A 23,030-nucleotide genomic window follows, 5' to 3' on the forward strand; every position below is an offset into this window, starting at 1 on the left:
GAGGAAGCGGGCGATTCCTTTCTGCAGGGCTTTCCTGGGAGACCAAGTGACACGGAGCTGAGCAAAGCAGAAAAAGGGCAGAGGAGGGCAGCAGACAGGCTTGCTGAAGGGAAGGGGGCCCTGGCACCGCCAGCCCTCCTCTCATCCTGCACAGCTCCTCCTGCAGACGGAAGATCCCAGTGGAAGCTGAACCACAAACAGGCACTGCTGGCTCCTTGCTGGCTTGGAAGTTTTCAGATTTTTGTGTTTTCTAGCCTTGCCACACAAGCCTGGAAGAAATAATGTTTTCCCTTCGCTTTGCAGGTGCAGGAACTGTTAGTTTCCCTCCCAGCTTGCGCAGCGCTCCCAGGGGCAGCGCTGGCAGCTAATAAAGGCTCGTGCCAGAAATCACCAAATGTAATACTGGGCAAAATGGCTGGGAAAGCTGCCCTGGTTTGTCTCAGTGGTGCAAATTTGGCCTGGAGATCTCAGTGGATCTGGTCCTTCAGAGCTTGGGCTTGGAGAAACAAATGCGCCCTGGCACCTCCCCCTGCACGAGTCACCGAAGATGCCAGATTATCCAGCAGGTCACAGGTGCATTTCACACTCCTTTTGTTCTCCGCTGGCAGAAGCGGACGAAATGAATATTTCAGAAGATGGATGTTTTCAGTCCACTGCAGATGCAAAGGGAAATCCTGCAAGAGGCTTGTTGGTAGCAGCTCTGGGAGCGTCTGCTGTGCTCGTTCAAGCAGCAGCGTCTCCGGTGTCCTTCAAGGAAACCAGCACGGGCTTGCCTGCAGTTTTAACGCTTGGTTAATTCTGTGACCTTTTAAGCTCTCTCCTCTCTCCACGGCCAGGTCAGCCTGCTTGTATCTCTCCCCGGAGGGAGCAGCCAGAAGCTCACCATCTTTTGCAACAGCACCGACCACCACAATAGAAACGACCTTTTCGGAGCATCCTCGCGGCGGCGGCGAGGCTGTTTGCACTTCGCTGAAGAAAACGTCAGGGCCGGCAGCGGGAGCCGTGCCATCCCGCCCCGCTTCCTCGCCTTGCACGTAGCTCCCACATCTGACACCTCGTCGTGCCAAGCAGATGAAAAAGTCAGGCAGGTGCACGCTCCTGGGCCGCCGCGGCACACCATGCGCTGCCCTGCCACGCGCGCCGGAGCCGGGGAGGGCAGGGCTCTGTGCCTCTCCCCCCTCTCCTGCAGCAATCCCCTTTGCCAGAGCAGCTTCTGGTATTTATTTTTTTATTTTTTTTTTTGCTTCACCTTCTCAGCAATGAAACCAGAGCACAGCTTCCTGCGGGCATTTCTGCTGGGTCGTTTCTGCGTCATTGCCATCCTCTCGCGGGACATCAGAGGGATGTCTGCGGGCTGCTGGTGCCAGCCCTGGGTGGCTGCAGCGGGGCCCTCCTTGCCCCCTCCTTGCCCCCTCCTTGCTTGCAGGGACAACGAGGCCAGGATGAGGCACTGGGGTGGGCTCCTGGTGAGGATCCCCGGGGGAGCTGCGCATCGCCGAGGTCCCTGCTCGGAGGCAGCGCTCTCTTCCCAGGGGTTCCCACACCTCGAGGGGGGACACAACACCCAATTCACGGCTTTTAGCACTAGAGGGGGAGTCGAGATTGTCTGTCACAGGGGGACCTGTCAGCAGTGAATGTCACCTTGTGCCGTGACCCGCTCCTGGGTCAGCATCCCAGTGGGAAACCTTCAGGAAAACCCAAGGCCACCGAACCCAACGACTCGACAGGGAAGCTGGGCTGCGGAGCTCAGGTGGGGGTCCCGACCGGTCTGATGCTCGTGGGGCTGGTTTGGAAACACTTTAGGGCTTGTATTAGCACATAAATTGTTCTGCAATAATGGTGCCAGCCTGGGAAAGCTGTAAGACCTTATGAGAAAGGATAAATAGAGGGAGACCAGGGAGAAGAGCTGTTGATAGGGGACCCAACCCCAGCTGGGAAGGGGAATAAGCCAAACTCCTTTGTAGGCAGGGGCTGTGCAAGCATTTCAGTGGCAGTTTGCCATCATAATCCTTAGTTGCTATGGGGTAGCAGGGAAGAAGGAGCAGGGAGCAGGTCTCCGTGAGCAGCTGGACAAAGGTGGGACACTGGGGTCCTGCCCACGCCCCCAGCCCAGCTCTCCATCGGTGCAAGCCCCTGACCATGCCCGTGTGCTGAGGGCAGACTCATTTTGTGACCCCAAAACGCTGCCCAGCAGCACGGTGGGGACAGGGCCAGGCCATTCCTCAGGTGCCCGAGGCATGAACACAGTCCAGGACCCGAAATCGGAGCCGCGCACACCCCGGCAGGCGCGCACGGAGGCGGTGCTGGAGGCGTGAGAAATGAGCAGCCTGCACGGCCAAAGGGCAGCGCTTGGAAGGGACAAATTTAGCCTCGAGGTAGCTGGGGAGAGCTCTGGCAGGAGCTTTGGGTGCTGTGCAGCAGGATCCTGCTCCCGGGGGCTCCTCGCTTGCCTGTGCACCCATCGCGGATCAATAGGGGTGCAGGAGGCAGCTCGGAGAGCTCCTTGCCAAGACCCCCAGGACTCCGGGAGAAAGCAGAGGGCGGCGAGCTTTGGCGTTAATCTGCCATGCGGTGGAGACTTTGCTCTGGGATTAGGTGCTTGCACGTGCCTGTCCTGACCCGGGGACACCAGGTCCTCAGGGGAGGAAGGGCTCGGATACAGCAGCAAGGGGAGAAAATTCCCCGACCGCCAAGCCAGGTGCTGGAAAAAGAGAGAACAAAAGTCTTGCAGAAGAAGGTTTGTTGTATTTGCACGGGCTCACAGTGATCCACTGGGGAACTTTTACAGTAACAGGGAGGGGTTTTCCCCTTCTGGTACAACGCAGACATCGCCGTGAAAACATGGTTAAAAGGCTCGCGGTGACAGCTTTCATGCCAACGTGTATTAAAAGCCCACGAGCACGGCCCCCTCCAGGACAGCACGTGCCTCTGCTGCTCCCTGCTGAGATCCCATCCCGAATAAATAGGTCCCTGGGCTAAGTTATTAGGGACAAATCCTCCTAACACGAAAGTGAACCTGAAACAGAACAAGAACAGCTACAAGACCCAAACCAACACACGCACACGGAGGTGCCCGTGCCACAGTACCGAAGGCCATCCACGGCTACAAAATTAAATAGACCTAGAGCTCAGCTACAAAATTAAATAGACCTACGACTCGGACACATGTACACATTAAATACATCAAACACAATCAAACCTGACATGTAAACTCGGCGGGTTACCTTCCGAAAAACAAACCCTAACAAAACGCTACGATACAATGCATGGATATTCAAGTACAAAGAGATCCTGGGTTGTTTGGTTTGCAGCAGTGAAAGAACGAAGAAAATCGAGATTTTTTTTTGCTACCACGCTCAGCTTGCAGCCTCCTTCGGGAACAAAGGTTAAGAATTTGGAGCCTCGGGTGAAAAAAACATTGGGGTTTGCTGCTGCCCTGTATGTGCTAAAGGATCTGGCTGAGGAGGCTGCAAAGAGATAGCACCAAGACTCTGTCCCCTGTTGTTTGTGTCCAGATCCTGCTGGGGGGCAGAGCGAGCTGCAGGTCTCTGCAGAGGATTTTTTTTTTCCTTCCCTCCCTGCCCAAATATCCCCAGGCAGCTTCTGGTGTGGGGCCAGCAGTGTGCGGAGGGGTGCGAGGAGAGGACGCGGTCCCGTAGGGGGAACCTGGGGCATCCTTCCTGGGTAAACTCAAGCCACTTTCGTGGCTGATTTTGTGGCAGCCCCTTGCTTTTTTCCACCTCCCAGGTGCCAGGCTCTGAGTACTGCAGGTCACACTATGGTTTGGAGCCAGCACCATCAGGAAAGGATTTTTTTTTTTTTTTGCGTAAAATGGAAAGAACGTCCCCAAAGACCCTGGCTTGCTTTCTCCATCTCTGCCAGACAGCCCCGATCTCGCAGGACAACCCCACCTATTGCTACCTCACGTCCTGTGCCGGGCAGGTCCCTTACACCTCCCCAGACCTCAGAGCTCAAGGGGGAAGATTCGGCTTAACAGCAATTCTCAGGATTCATCACAGATCCCCTCCCTTTGCTCCCCACACCCTGCCGGGCGGGGGGGGGACTTTTGTGTGCCTGGCCGTGGGACCCCTCCTCAGGCCTGGTAGAAGTGTGGGCTGGGTGTCGGGGACCCCCGCGGGGTGCTGGGCGCCCTCCCCTCGGCCTCCCACAGGTTGTCGTAGCTGAAGTCGCTCTGGAAGCTCTGCAGCTCGGCGTAGTCGTGGTAGGCAGCGGAGCCGCGGCGCGAGAAGCCCTCGGGCAGGTCGTAAGCGCCGCTGCTGTCACCTGCAGGAAGCCAAAACTGAGCTCGGAGAGCTGCTGAGAGCCCCTCGGCTGCCTGCTCCCTCACCAGCAGGGGTAGGGAAGAGGGAGGATGTGCACGGGTCCCCCCACGTGCCCTCCTGGCTCTGCTCTGAGTGATGCTGGGGGAGCAGAAGGGGCTGCGCACCCCGAGGGTCTCACCTGGTGGCTGCAGCAAGGGGCCCAGGTGTTCCTCTGGCAGGGAGGAGACCTGGAAAGGACCAAAAAAAAAAATAATGTGCTGATGGGGATGGTGAAGCCATGCAGTGCCAGGGCACTTCACGCCACCCCTGCTCCCCAGCACCAGGATGAGCCAGGGCTGCTCTCACGACTCACGCCGGCGAGGTAAGGAGCATCAGCAGGAGGCTGGGGAGGTCTCTGCGCCCCCGGCATCTCCCTCCAGTGTCTGCTGGGCACGGGCTGGGAGGTCTTCGGGCACTGCAGGACCTTAAACAGAACAAATGGCAGAGCTGATGCCTGCCGTGGAGACTGGCTGCTCCCCCCCACCACCCCCAAACCAGCCCTGCTGTGAGCAGATTGTTGCTGCAGACTCAGGCAAAACAAGGTTTTTCTCTCCGCCTTGCAAGTTCTGCGACATTCCAGTGCCAAAAGCCCTCGCTGTGAGAGAAAGAACGGGTGCAGGTTGCACACAGGGGTGATGGAGGATGGCCAGGGGTGAAGGGAGGAGAGCGAAACCCATGGGCAGCTCAGGGTCAGGGTCAGGAGGAGCCCTGCAGGGGGGAGAGGGGGCTCAGCGATGTGTGGGGCACCAGCCAAAAGGCTGCTAAGGGGTGCACAGAACCAGAAATATCGCCTCCAACAGGCCCCCAGTTGTTCGGGGGGTGTGGATCAGCCTCTGACTCATCTCCAGTTTCTGGAGGCTGGACGACATCTCAGTCTGGGCTTTTGTTTCGTGGGTCCTGGCTCTTCCCGGGGCTGTTGTGCCGCTGGCATCGAGCAATAAGACAGGGGAAACCTGTTCCCTCTGGAGGAGAAGCGAGCCGTGCCCCGCCGCGCGGGCCCTGCAGTGCCACATCTGCTCGGGCTCAGGCAGACAGTAGGAAAAGAATTTTTCCTGCTGGGGGCACAAATTCTGGAGCCCAAAAGCTGTGTGAAAAAGGGGAAAGAAAAAGGGGCTGGGGGCTGGCCCCTGTGGAAATGGTTTCCCCGCTGCCTTACAGCACCGGTGAGGAAAGCACGAGGCACCGGAGAGAAACGGGCACCAGTTCCCTGCTGGTGCAACCCCTTCCCCAAGCAGGAGGGCAGCCCCCAGACCCCACAGACCCCTTACATTGCTCAGCTCCGGGTGCGACGGGGAGGCCGTGGGGTGATGCCATGAGCTGAGAGATGAGTAGGGCTCGCTGTACGCCGCGGGCACGAGCTCGCCGCCGGGGTGCTCGGGGATGAGGCCGCGCGCCGTCCTCTCCGCGTCCTGGCCGCTTCTGCCTTTGGATTTCCTGGCGCTGCCACCCCTCCGCAGCTCCTGCGAGGGCAGCCCGGTGCTTGGCCAGTTGGTGTGGGGCAGGCACTGTGAGGAGAAGACAAAACGGGCTCTTTTCAACAGCCTTGGGCACGCACCATCACCGCCTTGCTCGGGGTGCCGCGGGCATCGCTCCGCGCTTGGGCACCCCCATGGTCCCGTGGCTGTCTCCGGCCTTTTGCAACCCAGACCTGCAGCCCTGATGCAGAGAATTTAAGAACTGGGGCTCTTTATCAGCCTTTCCCTTATCAGCAGTGACAGAGCTGAGCCAGGACAAACACAGGTTCCAGGCATGGATTTGCAATGCCGCACCGCGAGTACAACCCGCGTGAGCTCAGCCCACCCGGGGAACCTGGACAGATCGCTCTGACCCCAAAAATGTCCTGGGTTTTGGGGTTTCACTTACATGGAGAGGCTGGGAATAGCCAGGGCTGAGCGGGTCCTCCAGCATCCTGCCCTCCGACAGCAGCACGAAGGACTGCGCGTCGTGGAAGGAGCCACTGTTCTGGGAGAGGTGCGTCAGGGTGGCCCCTTTCCCTCCGGATGCCCAGGAGTTGGTGCGGCCGTCGGAGGCCAGCGAGCCTCTCCCACTGCCACCGAGCTGCTGGGGGAGAGAAGGGGAGTGTGTCAGAGCACCCTGAGCATCCCCACACCTTGAGCTGCTCGCAGGGGCTGAGCCAGGGCAGGATGGAGCCGTGGATCTGTGTTCCAGCCCACCCCGGGGTGCTTGCAGCAGGGAGGTGGGTGCCCGGGCACCCCGACCCCATCCCCTAGACACTAGAGCCATGTCCCCTAGTGCCATGCCTCCACCTCCCTGAAATGTCTCCGGGGCTGGGGGCTCCACCAGCACCCCATCCCGGTGCCCAACTGTCCTCTCCAGGAAGAAATCCTCCACAAAACCTCCCCTGGCACACCTCGAGCCTTCAAGCAGGGCTCTGGAAGCAAATCCTGCTGTGTCACAGGAGTATTCACACAGGGCCAAAGGCAGGACGGGCAGAGCCCCCGGAGACATCCATCGGGACCCATGCGAACCCGCAGCACCTCTTACCTGGCCGAGGTGTGGCTGCTTTGATCCCGAAAAGCTCTCTGATCCGGACAGGGAGGAGTCGGCGTTCCGAAACTGGGCTGTTTTCAGGCAGTCCAGCCACTCCCCGTAATCCTCATAGCTGCGGCAGATCACCCGGATCGAATTGATCAGCCGGCCTGCAAAACAGCACCGAGCCCCGCTGGCACTGCAGGCGCGCGCGGCGATTCCTCCAAAAACCCGTGGGCACCCCCCTGCTCCATCCCTCCCCATTATCTCACAGGCATCCAGAGCAGCACGGGAACCAACAGGAGGATGCTGTGCCTTCGTGGGGCAGGGACAGAGGCAGCCCGAATCCAAACGATGGCACCCGGGTGGCTCCGTTCACCACGGCTGGGTGCCGGGATGCCCGCAGCCGCCCAGCGAAACCCAGCCCAAACTCCACAGCCGCTGTTGGCACAGCCCTCAGCACGGCGGACACTCACCTTCTATCAAAAAGGAGGTTTTCTCGTTCTCTTCAAAAAACACCTGGATGGCGTTGAGTGGCAGCTCGCCCTGGCGGAGAGAGAAGCAGGCTGAGCGCACGCGGGGGCTGCGCGCCCGCCCGAGCAGGCACCGCTGGCTCCGCTCCCTCGCACCAGATTTATCCCCCTCCAGGGAAGCCAAGAGGCTTCGGGAGCTGGCAGTGAGGTTCTGCCAGCACAGCTGGGAGCAGGAGGAGAGCCGGGAAGAGGTGCTGGCAGCGAGGGCCAGGCTGGGTTGGAGGGAGTCGGGGGATCTTCATGGGATAAGGGGAGAAGTCTGGGAAGGCAGCGTGGCTGCACGAGTTGTGGGTGTCCTTACAAAGCCCTCCCTGAGAAGGGAGCTCAGAAAAATGCCTTCCCCTGCTTTCATTTCCCACGCTTTAGCAGCTGGCTTCTCCAGAAAATTGTGCAAACGTGGTCCTGAAGAAGGCAGGACGTGCCGGGCTGGGATTTCCAGCCTCGCAGCCAGGAATCCCCCCCCAACCAGGGGAATCCCCCCCTGCGAAGCCTCACCAAGGCAGGGCTGAGCCCCGTAAATGCCAGCGGGGGAAACGTGAGCTCCGGGGCTATGGGGCTCAGGTGTGGATACCACTCTGCGAGCAGCTGAAGCAGATTTTGTGCTGGACACCGCTCGCCGATGAGCTCCCTGCTTTATTTCTCAATTTCTCTCCCTTTCTGTGAGCTGAGTGGGACATCGTCCCTTTGTCCCTGCAGCCCCTGCTCCCCTTCCCTGGTCACTGTGCCCCTGCTGCTGGCAATGGCCCTGGGACAATTTTGGCCAGGATGGCACACGGGGGACTGCGCAGTGCCCAAAACCCGAGCGCCCACCTCACTATGCCCCCAACCAAGCAAAGCCCTGCAGCAGCTTGGGATCCATTTTCCCTGAGTTCTCCAGCTGCAAAAATCAGGTTTCTGGCAAAAAAAAAACCCTCATCACACCCTCACTGTCCCCACCGTGCCCTGCAGGTGTCGGGGACCTGTGTGGGCAGTTGCTGTGCAGCGTTTCTCCTGCACAGCCAAGCAATTTGCTGGCCAAGCAGAGCCAGGAGGATGAAGTGGGAGGGAAAGCTCCGCGCCGTGACTCAGTTTCCCCCGCTGCTGTCAGAGGTGGACTTTGATGCTTCGGCTCACACGGGTGCCGCGCGTGGGTGGGGGCTGGAGGAGCTGGCACAGGGCAGGCTCAAAGCATCCCTTGCAAACAGCATGCGCGCTGCCTGTGCAGCCCCTCCAGCCTTTTTGGGGCACCCCCCCAATCCTAGAAGCCCCCCTGTGCCCCTCAACGCCTTGCCCAGGGCATTTTCCCATCAGCGGTTCTCCAGAACCGGCTGCTTGGGGTCGGCCCTGTGCGCACCAGCTCCTGCCCAAAACCGGGGAACAAAAGGGCCGGGCTCTTCCCTGGCACACCAGAGGCAGGGCTCGGTGTCTGCTCACGGGGAAGGAAGGGAAGCCGGCTCGCAGGAGCCCTGGGAGAAGGCTGCTGTGCCCCGGCACGCCCGTGGAAAAGCCGGTTGGTGCTGCAGGGAGCCGGCCGTGAGTCAGCCGCGCAGCCCTGCCCTCGGCACCGCTAGCGAGGCGCCCGCGGACCCACGCTCCGGCACCGTGGGAAGGCAGCGTTGCGTGGCCGGGGAAGACAAATCTGGTTTAAGGTTTCAAAAGGGATGAGTTAATCCGGGAGCCCAGCCCAGGGCCCCCCCTTGCGCCGTGCCCCGTTCCCAGGAGCTGCAAACCACGCGTTCCCGAAAGCAGGCGCAGTCGGAGGCGTGTCGGGGGAGCCACCCGCTGCTGGAAAACACCCGGGGTGGCTGAGAGGGGAGAGCTTGTGATGGTGTGCATCCCTCCTCGTGCCCCTTCCCACTGCGGGCACAGCTTTCTGCAACCAGCAGGATGCTCCGTGCAGGTCTTCCCGCTTGGATTACGAGCAGCCTGCAGCGCTCAGGGCAGCGGCACGGGCAGGGGGAAAAAGCACGAAGGACCCCAGCGGGTCCACGCTGAAATTCGCAAGCCCTCCACCTCCACAGGGCTTCCTCATCCCTGGTTTCTGCCTCCTGTCTCAGCAGCTAACGAGGACACCTCTGAGCTCAGCACCACCACGTCCCGGTGCCGCTGCACCTGCTGGCTGGGCAGTGCACAGCTTGTCTCGGCACAATTACAGCATGAGAAAACAGGGTCGGGGAGCACCGGGATGGTTAACAGCCATCCCAGCCGTGTCTAGGATGAATTCTGGCAAGGGGTTTTAAGGGTTCACACTTCAGGCCACGCAGATGCAGCTCCCGTGCTCCTTGCTCTCAAGCAGTGCCGCAGAAAGGGGCTCGGGAAGCCGCCGGCACGGCCGCCCAGGAGCACGCCAACCTCCTCCTCCCAGAGCCTTGGCAGCCAGCTCCTTCCCCCCGGGGTTTTTGTAGGAGGGCAAGGTGTTTCTCATGGGAAGATGGCTTGCAACATCCCTCTGCCTGCTCGCCTGCCAGCTGGCAAGGGAGCAGCCAGGAGGGAGAGCCCCTGCCAAGCCGGGGAGCGCAGGGAAAGGCAGGTGGAGGGGAACAAAGAGCTGGGGCCGCGCTGGAATAGCCACGGTGGGCTGGGGAGGGAGGGAGAAGAGGCTTGCAGGTGAACTGACCTTGAAGTAGAAGCTGTTGTGCTCTTCGGACACGATCACCAGGGTGGAAGGGTAAAGCACCAGCAGCCGGTCGTGCTGCTCCTTGGAAAAGCAAAGAGGAGGGAGGCTCAGCCCCGGGGACAGAGCCCAGCTGCTGCCACACCACAGCCTCCAGCTGCCACCCCCGGCCTCCAAACGCTCATTGCGCACACGTGCCACCCCCTGGCACCGCAGCAGGGCCGGAGGAGCGGTGACAAACCTCGTCCCATTTATTAGGACCGGGGTGAAAGGAGCCCTCGGGGACCCCCTGGCGCAGGGCTCTGCACCATCGGGGCCCTGCCGACCCGAGGCTGTGTCCTACCTGGAAAGGCAAGTGCTGGAGCTTCACTTTGGAAGCACAGATGACGTTGCCGAGGGATTCCCGCTGGGTCCCTCTCCACTCCTGGACAGGCATGTTCTGCACGGACCACCGCAGCTCCTCCTTCCCCATGGAGCTCTGCTGCCAGTCACCCTGGGGACGGGAGCAGGGCTGAGGAGCAGGGCAGTGCGTCCCCCCCCTAAGCGCTTAGCCAGCACGGGGCCCATGGCAGGACGCTTCTCAAGCAGGGCGGAGGCAGGAAAGGGCAAATAAATCTGTGCAGGAGGCAGCTTTCCAGCCTAGCATCATCTGCACGTTGGGGGAATTCAGAGGGGAATATCCAGACAGAGGCAGAAGGGGAGGAGGACACCCCCTAAAGCTTGGAAGAGAAGGCAAGCCTCTCGAATCTGGTCCTGTTTCCTAGACCCTGCTCCCAGCCTCCTCCTCCAAAAACGTTTTGCAAGCTCGGGACATTTGCACCAGCAGCCAGCTGGGTGAGAATTCCTCCGAAGCTGCCCCAAACCTCGTGGTGCGGCACCCCTGGGTGGCAGGGCTCCCTTTTGGCACCCGCACCCCGCCAGACCCCACGTGCCACCCAGAGGGGCAGCTCCTGGCTGCTGCAGGGAAGCAGCCAGCCTGGAGAACCGGGGCTCGGGCCAGGATTAAACCCCACATCTCCACCCAGCATTTGGAAATCGCAGCGAGCACAGCAGGGAGCACTTGGAAGTGGAGCCAGAGCTCCGCTGCCTTTTCGCCCCCTGCCCTCTGCTCACACTCTCCGGGCTGGAGGAGCCCTGAGCCCCAAAGGAGGATGGAAAAAAGGGCTGGAAAATGCTGAAAACGGCCGGTTGGAGGGGTTGTCCCCCCCCAACACAGCTTCACCAGCCCAAGACGCTCACCTGAGAGAGGAAGGGCAAGCCCAGGCTCCCTCCGTTGAGCTGGATCTGTTTCTCCAGGTGATAAAGCCACTGCTTCAGCTCTGACTCAGTCGGGCAGAACACGATAAGGGGATTCAGCAAAGGACCTGGGAGAAACGAGATGAGATGAGCAGATAAGGGCACGAGCATCACAGGGCAATCAGCTGGCCGGGGCTGTCCTGGCTCAGCACATCACACCCCGGCCTGCCTGGGACGTTGCTCTCTGGCCACCCAGCTCCAGCCCATGCCGTCACCACCCCCGTCACGTTTCCTGGCAAGGGACGGGCTGCTGGGAAGCTCTCAGGAGGCAACTCCACGGGCACCTTCATCTCCCACAGTCACCTCTAGCTCTGGCTGCCCTTTTTCAGTCCCAAACCAGGCCAGGAGCAAAAGTCCAAGAGTCCAAAAGTCACGCCTGAGAGCAGCAGGCAGCTTTTAACTCCGCAAGCCCCCGTCGGCTAGCGGAAAGCAGCGGTGACGCCTCGCCGAACCGGCGCGGTGCTCTTGGTTTCACTTCAGCTGCAAACCCATGGAGCAGCAGCAGCTTTCCAAAGTGTTTATTTACTGCCTCGCCAGATAGGGCCTGTGCCAAACGAGCTGAAGCAGCTCTCGGACTTGGCCCGGGAAGGGGGAACAGCCCTGCACCTTGCTGGGTTTAACGTCTCCAGCTGGCTTTCCCTCCGTAGCACAAGCCCCAGTCTCACATCCCCCCTGCTACTCACCGCAGAGACAACCTAATGACGTTAATAATCATTTCTGGCACGCTGCAGAATGGATGTCGTGATTAATAATTCACCCGTGGTCTTACATTAAAGCCATATTGGGTGCATGCTTCGTACGAGCTGGATTCATGGGGCTTGGAGGTGCTCAGATAACGAGCGCTCGGCAGAAACACGGTACTTTGCCCTCCTGTGGAGCGCCTGTCATCTCGCAATTCCCGCGTTATCTATCGGTTAATTAAGACTTTGAGACACCTCTGTCTGTCCGGAAATGCTCTAACACAAACAGAGAGGTGGGGAAGCTGAGGCAGCTGAACGGCAGCCCGTGAGCCGCGGCGCTCAGCCCCATCGCAGCGCTTCGGTGGCACGCAGCCCCGGACATCCATGTGCCCATAAACCCGCGTGACTCCGGGCTTCTCCTTTTCCCCTGCCTTGATTTCCCGGCCCTTGCAGCAGAGATAAAGAGATTCCCTGCCCTGTGCAGGGCAGCTGGGAGGGTGTATACGTGACAACATTATCCAGATGTTCAGGAAGCTCCGAGCCCTTCCCGGAGCACCCAAACCATCACAGATGTTTTTTTTTTTTTTCAGGAAAAAAACACATCAGTTTTTTTTTTTTTCCCAGCAGGACTTTTTCCCAGCATGGCACTGCTTGCCCTGCCACATCCAACGGGGTGCTAAGGGGGGGAAAAAGGAGAAGAGGAACTCCAGCAGCACAGCCTGCGGCAGCGCCGTGACGCAGAGGGGCTGAGCAACCTGTGCCGGCCCTCGTGCGCCCTTCGTCTGCCCCGCGCTTCCCCTTTCCGTGGGAAGGCTCCCAGGGGAACGTAGGGGTCAATGAAGCCACTTCCCTGCATGGCTGCAGCCTGTTCCCACCCTAGAGCCAGCAAAAAGCTGCTGCAGCATCCGCAGCTGGGGCAGGGGCAAAGGGATGCTCCGGAGGCTGGAGCAGCCAAGGTGCCGGCATCAGCAGCGACGGTGCTGGCACCTTCTGAGGCACTGAGCTGCCCAAAAAACACAGTTCCTGGGGGAAATCCACAGGATTTCGCAAGAGGATGGGCTCGTGTCTTCTGTCGCCAAGTCATGGGACAAAAGACTCCCACCCTGAGGCCACACACCAGGCTCTGCTCCTGCTGTGCCTTGGTTTCTCCCTCTCCGGCGGAGAAATAAAACTGCTCCGCTGATCTCATGGGATTCCTACACACCGCTGCCTCCCCGGCCTCTCCTCATCACTATTTCCTAACCACCTCCCTCTGCCAGAAGAGCCTTGATTTGTTCTTCCCCTGAGCAGGACCCAAACCCAGCACAGCTCGGGGCGATTTTCCACCCAGCCGCGCTCACCCGCGTTTCAGCGCGCTCAGAGCGCATCCGCCCAGCCCTGTGCAGAGATTTCCTTCGTCTTTTCGGCTGCCAAAAAGGGTTCAAGAGCCCTGCCCCACGCAGCTCAATGATGCAACAACCCGGCAGTCCTTAAAACCAGTGGATCATTTTTCCCAGCTCCTTTTTATATGTTATTTTTGTTTGGTTGAGTGGCTTTCTAACAGTGGGCACAGGGCACGCATGAGCTTCCTTGGCTCTGTCTTTGCAGGGTTAGCCACTAATTTCTGTGCTGTAACTGCCCCTCCTGGGGGCTTGGGGCTGCTGCAGCTCTGTAAGGACTTCACCAGCCATGCTGCAGCAGGTTGATATCCCAGGAAATGTTTTATAAAGCAAGATCTCACCGAGAAAAGTCTAAAAACTCATGGAGGTGGGGGTGCTGCTGGGGGAGAGTTGAAGAAGTGATGCTGTGCCCTGATGGCACCCGCCTGGTGTTGCTGGTGGGGCCATCCACCTCTCAGTACTTCTCCAATTTGTGTTCAAATTTACACCAGGATGCTCAGCTCCTGCAGGACCCATCACCAGGTGCCCCATCAGCCCACCCTCTGCGCTCCCACCCAGCCCCATTCCCGGCCCTGCATCCCTGGGCATCCGTGGCCAGGAATTTTGGAGCCGTGGGGAGGTGGGAGGACGAGCATCACCTCCCTGTCTCCTCTCCCCGTGTGTTTTCCTCCGGGACTGGGTCAGAGGGGGACAAAGAGCAGGCAGCTGTGACTAATGCACCCTTTGCTCCCCTCCCGAAGCGCGCACGCGGAGGCACCGACCTGTGATGCGGAAGGCGTGATCCTCCTGCCCCGGGCTCTTCCCAGCCTCAATTTCACACACGTTCAGCTCTTTCAAAGGCAGCAGTCCCTGCATGAGAAGGATGAACCATTATCTTGGGGGACAGGTGACGAGCACCCCTTTATCGTGGGGACTGGGAGCCCAGCCCCAGCCCCAGCAGGTTGGACGGCAGAAATCTGGAAATATTCGGGATGTCCAATGCCCTGCTGGCCAGAAGCTTTCTGTAGGCTTCAAATCTTTTGGTTTGAAGAGAGGACTCAACAAAACAATGCCGATTTAGCAAAGAAAACCAGATGGAAATGCCCATAAAGCAAAATTGGGCTGCTGGGTTCCTGCAACGAGGCACGGGGACGGATGACAAGTTTGTGCTCCCTGTCGTGGGCTCCCTGAACAAGGGCTGTAAAGGATGCAAATTGCCCTAATGTCTAGGGGCCACTGCTGGCACATTAATTCCTTTTTAATTCCTTTAGAATTAATAATCCGAGGGGCTGCTTAGAAAGCAGACAGGGGATTTTGTGATGTTGTTTGTATTCTGACATGGGTCTTTTCGGCTGAAGCCCGGCTTGCCGGCTGACTCAAGAGACTGCACTGTCACGTTGCGTTAACCTCAAGTGACCGGGAAGACAATAAATCATTTCTAAAAGGGACGAATTTTCCGAACATCCCCAAAACAGCAGTGCTCAGTTGCAGACGCTCACTCCCGTGGAGGGAGAGCGCGGTCAGGCTTTGCTCGGCTGTGATTTTTTGGCAGAACAGCCTTGGCTTGGAATTCACCAGGTGAAAAGCTTGCTCAGTGGCGGCCAGCACAGCCCCAGGAGCGGGGTTTCCCTCTCCTGTCCCATCCTGTCCTGCCCTCCCAGTGCCCCCAGTTTGGCTGTGCCGCCTTACCTGGTAGGTGAGCCCGTTGAAGCCCATGGACTGGAAGTACAGATAAGACTGGAACAGCTCCAGGTAGCAGTCGTTCACCTCCTGCAGAAAACACAAACATTTTGGGGGAGCTCTGACAGACACAAGCCATAGCTGGAGGAGGTCCCCAAGGGTCCCGTTGCCCAAAATTGCTCGTCACTTCCCAGCCCTGCAGGGCCACTCCGAGCCCGCAGGCACGTGCCGTGATTTACCTGGCAGTGCTGAAGCTTTAGCTTGACCTTGGAGTAATAGATGATTTTCCCCAGGTTCCTGACAACTGTTTTCCTCCTCCCCTTCTTGAACAAGCTGGGGAACCTCTGGTCCAGGTTTTCTTTTTGGTTTTCTTGGTTCTGGAAGTGCTGGAGGAAGGATTCAGGAGAAACAAATCAGAGGTGGGAGGGAGGGAGGGAGGGATGGAGGAGAGGTTCCCAGCGTGACCCGTCCTCCAAAAGGTGCCCTGGGAGGGTGCCCAGCCCCTGCTGTTTGTTGCTGGGTCTCCATGCCAGCGTGCTGGCTGCGGGTGCTGCTGGCAGGCCTGGGGAGCTGGGGAGCTAAAAGGAGGCTTTATGGGGTGGGAAAGAGGGGGCGCAGAAGCACATCCTACATTTAGGGTCACCACAGCTGACCCCCTGCCATCCGAATTAAATTCACTGGAGCAAGGATCGACCCGGGCTCAGCAAGCACAGGCTGCCTCCCCCGCGGGGAGTTTCTCTTATTTCCCGAGCCCTGGTTCTATGGAAATCCCTCCCTTGTGCAATGACACCGACCCCACACCCCTATTGCACTGAAAAGCCCCTGGGGTATTGCACCAAGCCCCGGGGTGAAAAGCTCTCCCTGCAGTTCCTCTGGGAACGCTCTTTTTGGTTTGATTTTTCCCGGAGGCTGGTTGACTATTTGGGGTGAAGGAGGGGCTGTGTCTCAGCAAGACCACACAGTCCCCATAAATCCACACCCTGCGTGCACATCCGAGACTGAAATATCAATTTTAGGCACGCCACAGACTCCGGGATACTAATTCCAGAGAAAAAGAGAAAGGCAGGTGGGAGATGCAAGCTTTCCCTGGCTACAGACCCTGGGGGGACCCCGCTTTGCTCGTTGCAGGCTGGCTTTTGTCCCGTGCCGGAGGGCTGTGGCGGTGGCATGTGGCTCCCCCCCGGTTGCAGCAGCATTTCCAGGAACTAGCAGGGAGCCAGGGCGCACAGGGATGGGGTGACAGCTCTCACCCTGCTCAGCCCTCGCTCCCCCAGCGCCGGCGGCCAGCGGGACAGCTGCCTGAGCCCCGTGATGGATGGTGAGCCAGCAGCGCGCACCGGGTCCGTGCTGGGGCCCCCCGTGACTCAGCCCTGGGGAATGGCATTAACCCCTCTCCTCACCCATCACCCTGCCCGTCTCCAGTGCTTCTCCGCTCCCAGGAGCCTTCCACCCGCAAGGACTGGAGCTCCTGCTGCGCCCTCGTGGATTTCGGTGGCTTTTTGGGGATGTGGGCTGAGCCTTTCCCTGCGCCGCGTCTCCATCTGGCTCATTCCACGCGGGACCCGTGCACATGCACCCAGATCCTCCCCTGGAGGCAGGAACCCGCTGGCTGCCAATTAACGCTCTCACCAAGAGGCAATTAAGCATAGGAAATGATTGCCTTGGTGCTACGAGCTGCTGCCAGCACCCAGAGAGGCCGGGGGCAGCGATAACAAAGCCTGGCAGCGGGGTGAGGCGGGGTGCGGGACTGGAAGCGGGGACACTGCGGTGAGCAGAGAGGTGCCCCAGTGATGCTGCTGGATGGATCTTGGCCTGGAATCGCCCTGTAATACGTGAGGCTCTGGGATGCAAAAGCAGCTTGGATGCTGGGAAGCCAGCAGTGATTTTGGCAAAGAGCCCCGCAGGGGTGAGGTGCCCCCAACACTCCTCCTTCAAGCCCAGAGCAGGGCAGCAGCATCTCCACATCCCACCTTCAGTGGGGACGTGGTGCCCCGATGGGGACAAGTCCACCAAAGCAGGGCACGAACAGTGCAACACGAACAAAACCAGCCTGTAGATAAATTTGGGGCCAGCTTCAGCTCCCCAGCTGCTCCCTCCTGGCTTCGGAGCTGCGGCGAGGCAGACGGCGCCGTTTGGGCACAGCCCAGCTGCTCGCCCGGCCAGGGTCAAAGGGGGGAGCAGGATTTTTCTCTCTTGAGAAAGATGTAATTGAGAAGCCTTTCAAGCGCCAGCGGTCTTATCATTCCTCATCAGGTATTGCAGGAAGAAGTGGGACTGTTCTGGTCAATTTTTTACCAGGCAGGGCTCTCCTGGACTTCTCTAACCCGTGGGTTTTTTTTTCCCTGGGGTGCCCCTGCGGAACCCAAACCCAGCACAGCATTTGAGGAGGCAGCAGGGGAGCTGCCCCCAGCTTTCCACAGGTCCCTGGACACCTCCAAACCCAGCAGCTGGAGCAGGTCCTCAGCCAAGATCCCTGGAGAACAGGTCCCCGCCGGGCACAGCGGCGCTTTGGAGGCATTTGCTGTCCAAAAAAGACATCACAACCACGGGCTCTGCTGCTCCTGCCAGGGCCCTGTGGCTTGGCCAGCCCCTGGGCTGGGCTCAGCCCCTGTTCGATGCCCTTTCCCACAAGCTCCCGATGCTCTGCCCGGGTCCAAAGGCAGTTTCCAGGCTGCGTGAACCCCGGCCCTGCAGAAGGCAGATGCCTCGGACGTCCCCGGGTGTCCCACTGGGGGACAGGTTTACAGCCCGCACCCAGCCATCCCCCAAAAAAGCAGCACTGGCAACCCCACCATGACCTTGTGCAGCCAAAAATAAAGGAAATAACCATCAGAAACCCTCCTCTGGCTGGTTTGTGCTGGGGGCAAACCCTTCCCCTGCCCAATGAGCGCATTTTGGGGCGGCTCAGCGGTTCCCTTGCGCAGCCGGCAGTACAGATCCTTGGAAATCTGATTTTTCTTGGGGTTTGGCATGCCCACCCCGACACATCCTCGCTCCCCACCTCCGTCCCCGCTGTCTCATCCCGCAGGTAGAGCCGGTTGCTGATTAACCTGCCCCAGCCCCTGCAGCCCCCGGTGACTCCCCGCTGAATCACCGAGCCAGGAAGGGCTCAGCCTCGCAGGGCTGCTGCCCCCGGGGCACCAAAAGCTGCTGCCGGATGATAAAAAAGGCAGAGGAGAGGCCCTGCTCTCCTGCCCCATCCTCCCATCCTGGTTTTAAGTGGGGAAAGTGGGAAAAAAGGTGCTGGGTGGGAGCAGGGGGGCTGGCTTGGCAGCTATCCACGGTGGGATCATGGGGACAGGTTTTTGGGGTGTTTCTTGCCCAAAAAACTTCTTGCCCTGAGATGGGGATGTCCACGCTGATGGCTCTGCTCGCCCTAAAACCCCGCAGCACCCGGTCACCTCCTGCTCTCTGCTGCTTTTTTTTTTTTTTTTCCTTGAAAAAACGAGGGTGGGAAAGGGGCTGAATCGTGGCTTTCCCCCAGCCACACAAGATGCTTGAGGCTGGGCAGGGAGCGGGGATCCCAGCTGCCCCCCGGCAGGGTGACACCCACCCCACCCCACCCTCCTTCCTGCCCCGAGGGGATCCCACACACAACAGGGGATCCCTTTTGCAGGACCTGCGGCCAGCACAGCTCTCCTGGGGGATGGAGGCAGCATCTGCTCCCCCTCCCTGAGCCCTGCTGGGGGCAGGCAGGGAGCTGTGCCCACCCCATTGCCCTCAGCCAAATATCTTCCCCCTGTACCAACCAGGATGCCCCCAAATAGAGGGGGCAGCACCCACCCCTCCGAGCTCGAGGCCACTGAGCCCTCGACAAACATCTCAAACCCCAAAGGACAGACCCCTGCCTCAGTTTCCCTGTCCCCATACCCACACGGGGTAGGGGTGGGCACATGCCCAGGACTGCTCCATCCGTGGCCCTGGGCGACCCCAAAAGCCAAGCGAACGCATCGGGGCTCGTGGGTGCGCCCCTGCGTGCCCCGAACGGGGCTGGGAAGCGGGCCATATGGCCACGGGGCTGCTACGTGCCCGGGGCAGACCTGCCCTTCCTGATTATCTTCCCAAGGCTCCCCGCGTGCGCGCTGCCTGCTCCGTCTCATTCCAGCGTGGGAATGAATCACCTCCGAGCGCTCGCTCTCCTTTTCCCTTCCTCCGCGGGGTGACCCAGAAACAAAGAACCACAAAAAGAGGAGCAAGGGGGTTAGGGGATGTTCCCACCTCGCTGCCCGCCTCGCCCTCTGCACCCCACAACCAGCACGTGAATTTTTGGGGCACGGCGGCTCCCCTCGAGCCCCCTTTAGGGACCCGGAGCTGTCGGTGATGCTGCCGGGAGAGGCGGGGGGCTCAGCCCCAGGGTGGTGGGTGGGAGATTGAACCTGCTGCCATCCCGTTTCGGGGCCCTTTTTGCACACATCTGGCCTTGGGATGGGTGGGAATAAACCCTGGGGAGGGGGGCAGGATGCGTTGCTACTTGCCTTTCCCGGGATGTACTGCAGGATTTTGTCTGCGGTCGTATCTCGCTCCCCACCTCCGTCTATCCCGAAAAAGCTGGGCAGCTTTTTCTTGCCATTTTGCCTACAGGAGGGGGAAAAAAAAAAAAAAAAAAAGAAAAACTGAAACAAAACAGGCATGTAATCACAGAGCGAGGCCGATGCGGAGTGAATTCTTATTTCTTCCCAGAAATAAGGAAGTCGGAACGCCAAGTAAGCAATTTGTCATGGGCTTTCTAATCATCCCAGCCCTTTAATGGGCTGATAACCAGCCTGGGACGGTTGTAATGGGTTTTGTGCTGCACCTGTTGGTGTTTGGGTTTCGTTTCGGTTTGTTGTTGTTGTTTTTCTTTTTTTTTTTATCATTTCTTCCCATAGCCAGGTGATCAGCTGGGCTCCACCGAGCCTCCAGAGGGGTAGGGGAGGATGTTCTGCTCAGAAGGCAGAGGCCAAATCCAGCCCGGTTTTGTTGGGAGCTCTCTGCTTTTCCTCTCCCTTTCCTTCTGCTCCCAGCAAGGCCCCCAGCTCCTCCCGATGCGCACACCAGTAAGGAGCAGGCACTGGTTTGGAAGCTCTGGGGCTGCCCAGCAGCTTTCCTCGCCTCCCATCTCCCTGGGAAGCCAGGACCGGTGTCAGCCCTCGGGGTCCCAATTCCCCAACCCTTCTCCTGTGGACTCCCACAGCCCTGCTCCTGGTTTAGGGCAGCCCCGAGACCCAGGACCGGTGGCAGCGTCTCCTCCCGGGCTCTATTTTGGGACCGTGGTACCCGAGTGCTGTCCCGGGCACCCGACACCAAACCCCGAGAGGATTTCGCAGGCATTTTCTTCCTCTGGGGGTACAGGCAGGGGTCGGGCTGAAGGGGCAGGGTGCTGGGATTTGGGGCTGGCTGAAATTAAAGGGATGTGAATGCTGCTTTTCCACCCCACAGCAGCTCTGGGTGTCACGTATAAAGAGCTATGGGTGAAGAAGAGAAACATCAGGCATTTCGCCCCGCATCTGCCCCACAGGGGGGAGTTTCCAATTTTTCAACCCAAAATGACCCAAATCAGGTTTTTCCTCAGGGCAGCCTCACCGGGATCCCCCAGCACAGCCCCGCAATAACCTCCCAGGGGCTGGCAGCCACTCGATCCCGTTTGGCACCGCCGGCACCACTCAGAGCCCCGCAGGAGCCCTCCTTCACCAGCAGCTCCTGGGCACCCCGTCCCGCGTGGAGGCTTGAAAAAACCGTCCCCAATAAAACCGAGCGTACTCACTCTTTCTTCAGCGAAGGTTTCCTTCTGAACGAGTGCCTGAACCTCCCAGGTGCCTGGGGAACACAAGTTATGTTCCCCATGCCGGCGGGAGGGAGCAGCGAGCGGGCGCGCGGAGCCGGGGCGCTCGGTGCGGTGTGTCACGCAGCCATTCCCCGCTTCCGTCTGCAGTGACTCTTGTGGGTGTGAGCTGCGAGCAAACAGACTTTTGGCCAAGGTTTCTCAGCTGCTCCGCTTCTCCTCCCTCCCCGCGTGGGGCCGGGACGCGCTGCGTGCCGCGGGGAGGGGCTGGGTGCCGGCTCCAGAGCCACGGCTCCCCGTGCGCACCGCGGCACCCGCAGGGATGGATGCCCTGGCACGCTCCGAGGGTGCATGGGGAGACCACAGATCGGCAGGCAGGACGAGGCTGGAGCCCCTAAAGAGCTCCTCGGGAGCGTTTTCGCTAAAGGGAATAAATCACCGCTTGGCTGGGAAAAAAAAAAGAAAAAGGGAGCAGGAAGAAAATGTCGGTGATTATTGCTTAAGGTGTTCGGGACAGTTGTGTGAGCTGGAAAGGAGCAGCCTGGGTTAGATTTGAAGTGAAACAAATGGTAGAAAAATACAATAATAGACTCAAAGTGTAACTAACAGCAGAAAGAGAAATAAATATGGGCAAGCCAATGTATATATTGAAGTTACACACACGTTAAAATGTAGAAATTATGGAAAATTGGCAACGGAAGCAAATCCCGAACGGAGACGTGTATGATAAGCAAAACTCCAGGGTTACTTTTAGAAGAAACACTTCAAAAGGATCCAGACAGAGCTTCCTGGCGGTGGTGTGAGCCCCTTGCTGCGTGGAAGTGGTAATGCTAATAGTGAGCTGTGAATGGGAATGCAGGAGGTAGACGCAGAATAAATATTTCTGTTCCAGGGATTGAGGAAAGCCAGGCAGTGCGGTCAGAGCAAGTGAGGAAACTCTCCTTCCCCGGAGCTGCAGGTGGGTGTGAAAAGGCAAGCACAAAACACGCAGGGAATTCACAGGTGAGTTTTGCAAGCCCTGAGCAGGAAAGGTTTGGGATCGCCGCTGTCTGATTGCAGCGTGGATCCTGCAGGACCACGGCATCGGGCAGGAGTGGGAGAAGCCGATGGGGGCAGCAGTTTTGGGGGGTAAAGGTGCCCGATCCCGTAATTATGGGCTTGTCAGGGGGCAGTTTTTTCTCCCCACTGCTCCGAGGGCCAGCCCAGCAGCTCTGTCTTGTTGTAGGGAACAGCCCTGAAGCAAGCAGCTGGCAAGGAAGAGCAAAGAAACGACGCTGGGGCAGAGAAGTGGGACAAGGTTAACCCCAAAGCGTGCGCATTTTAAACAGGAAAGCTCATTTCTGGCTGGAGCAGCTCCCGGATTGGGAGATCCTCGGCCAAGAGGTTTTCCAAACTGGCCGAGGATGTTTTCCTAGAGCTGCCCGAGTCTCCTGGGGCTTGCTAGGTGAAAGCTCGCAGACGCACCGGGCTTGTCGGGCTCCGCATCTGCCCCGTCTGGGAGCCGGAGGAGCCCTGCGGGGCCGAAGGCAGCGCAGCCCCACGGAGCCGGTCGTACAGCCAGGCGGCAGCAGCCCGGGGAGGCTGCTGATAACAGACATGCCATAAAACCTGTCAAAGGCCTCCACACGGCTGGCTTTCAAAACAGCCTCTGCCTTGCAGAGTTCATTAACCCTTCACGGCTGGGCAAAGCAGCCGGGCATCTCTTTGGGGTCCCCTGCCAGAAAACCCCGATGTTTTAGGCAGGGGCACTTCTGCAAGTTGTTTTCCCTCTCCAACAGCAAAGCCCTGTCCCGGAGCCTGCTGGCAGCCTCCCAAAATCACAGCCAGCAGCAACAACTGGTGTTTTTTTTTCAGGGAAAAAATACGATTCCTCCTAAGAGCCGTGCCTAACGCGATCGGCGCTGTGACCAGCAACGTGCTGTTCCCCCGGCGTGTTTGCTCGAAATAAAACCTCACAGCTCCAAACCTTACAGCTCCAAACCTTACAGCTCCAAACCTTACAGCTGAAAACCTTACAGCTCCAAACCATACATCTCTAAACCTCACAGCTCCAAACCCTACAGCTCCAAACCTTCCAGCTGCCCCCCTCCTGCTGCCCTCACCATCCTGCCGGGCGCATGGGGGCCAGCGGCTCCCCAAATTTCCGCAGCCCTGCTCCCAGGAGGGGCAGAAACAGACGGGCTGCAGCTTTTTGCAGCACAGCAGTTATTTATAGAAGCCCAGCAGCGAGCCTAGAGAGCGGTGAGGAAGAGGGCAGGGCAGCAGCCAGGCGTGCTGCGGCTGCTGTGCACCGTCGGGGCTTTGCTGCAGGGGTGGG

General features: G+C 59.2%; 1 protein-coding gene across 1 annotated transcript; it reads right to left on the bottom strand.

Annotated features, from left to right (window-relative positions):
• Positions 1–3,801: 3,801 nt before the first annotated feature.
• Positions 3,802–20,856, bottom strand: PLEKHN1 (pleckstrin homology domain containing N1). The gene is made up of 15 exons (XM_084495376.1): positions 20,696–20,856; positions 19,428–19,527; positions 15,192–15,338; positions 14,962–15,042; positions 14,055–14,142; positions 11,178–11,302; positions 10,282–10,431; positions 9,942–10,022; positions 7,289–7,358; positions 6,828–6,982; positions 6,186–6,380; positions 5,591–5,827; positions 4,636–4,746; positions 4,462–4,510; positions 3,802–4,284 (listed from the first exon to the last, which is right to left on the bottom strand). The coding sequence occupies exons 1-15, from the start codon at positions 20,773–20,775 to the stop codon at positions 4,094–4,096; spliced, it is 1,860 nt and encodes a 619-aa protein (XP_084351502.1). The 5' UTR covers positions 20,776–20,856; the 3' UTR covers positions 3,802–4,093.
• Positions 20,857–23,030: the final 2,174 nt, after the last annotated feature.

Source organism: Aythya ferina, assembly GCF_964211825.1.
Source record: "Aythya ferina genome assembly, chromosome: 21".
NCBI classification, from domain to species: domain Eukaryota; kingdom Metazoa; phylum Chordata; class Aves; order Anseriformes; family Anatidae; genus Aythya; species Aythya ferina.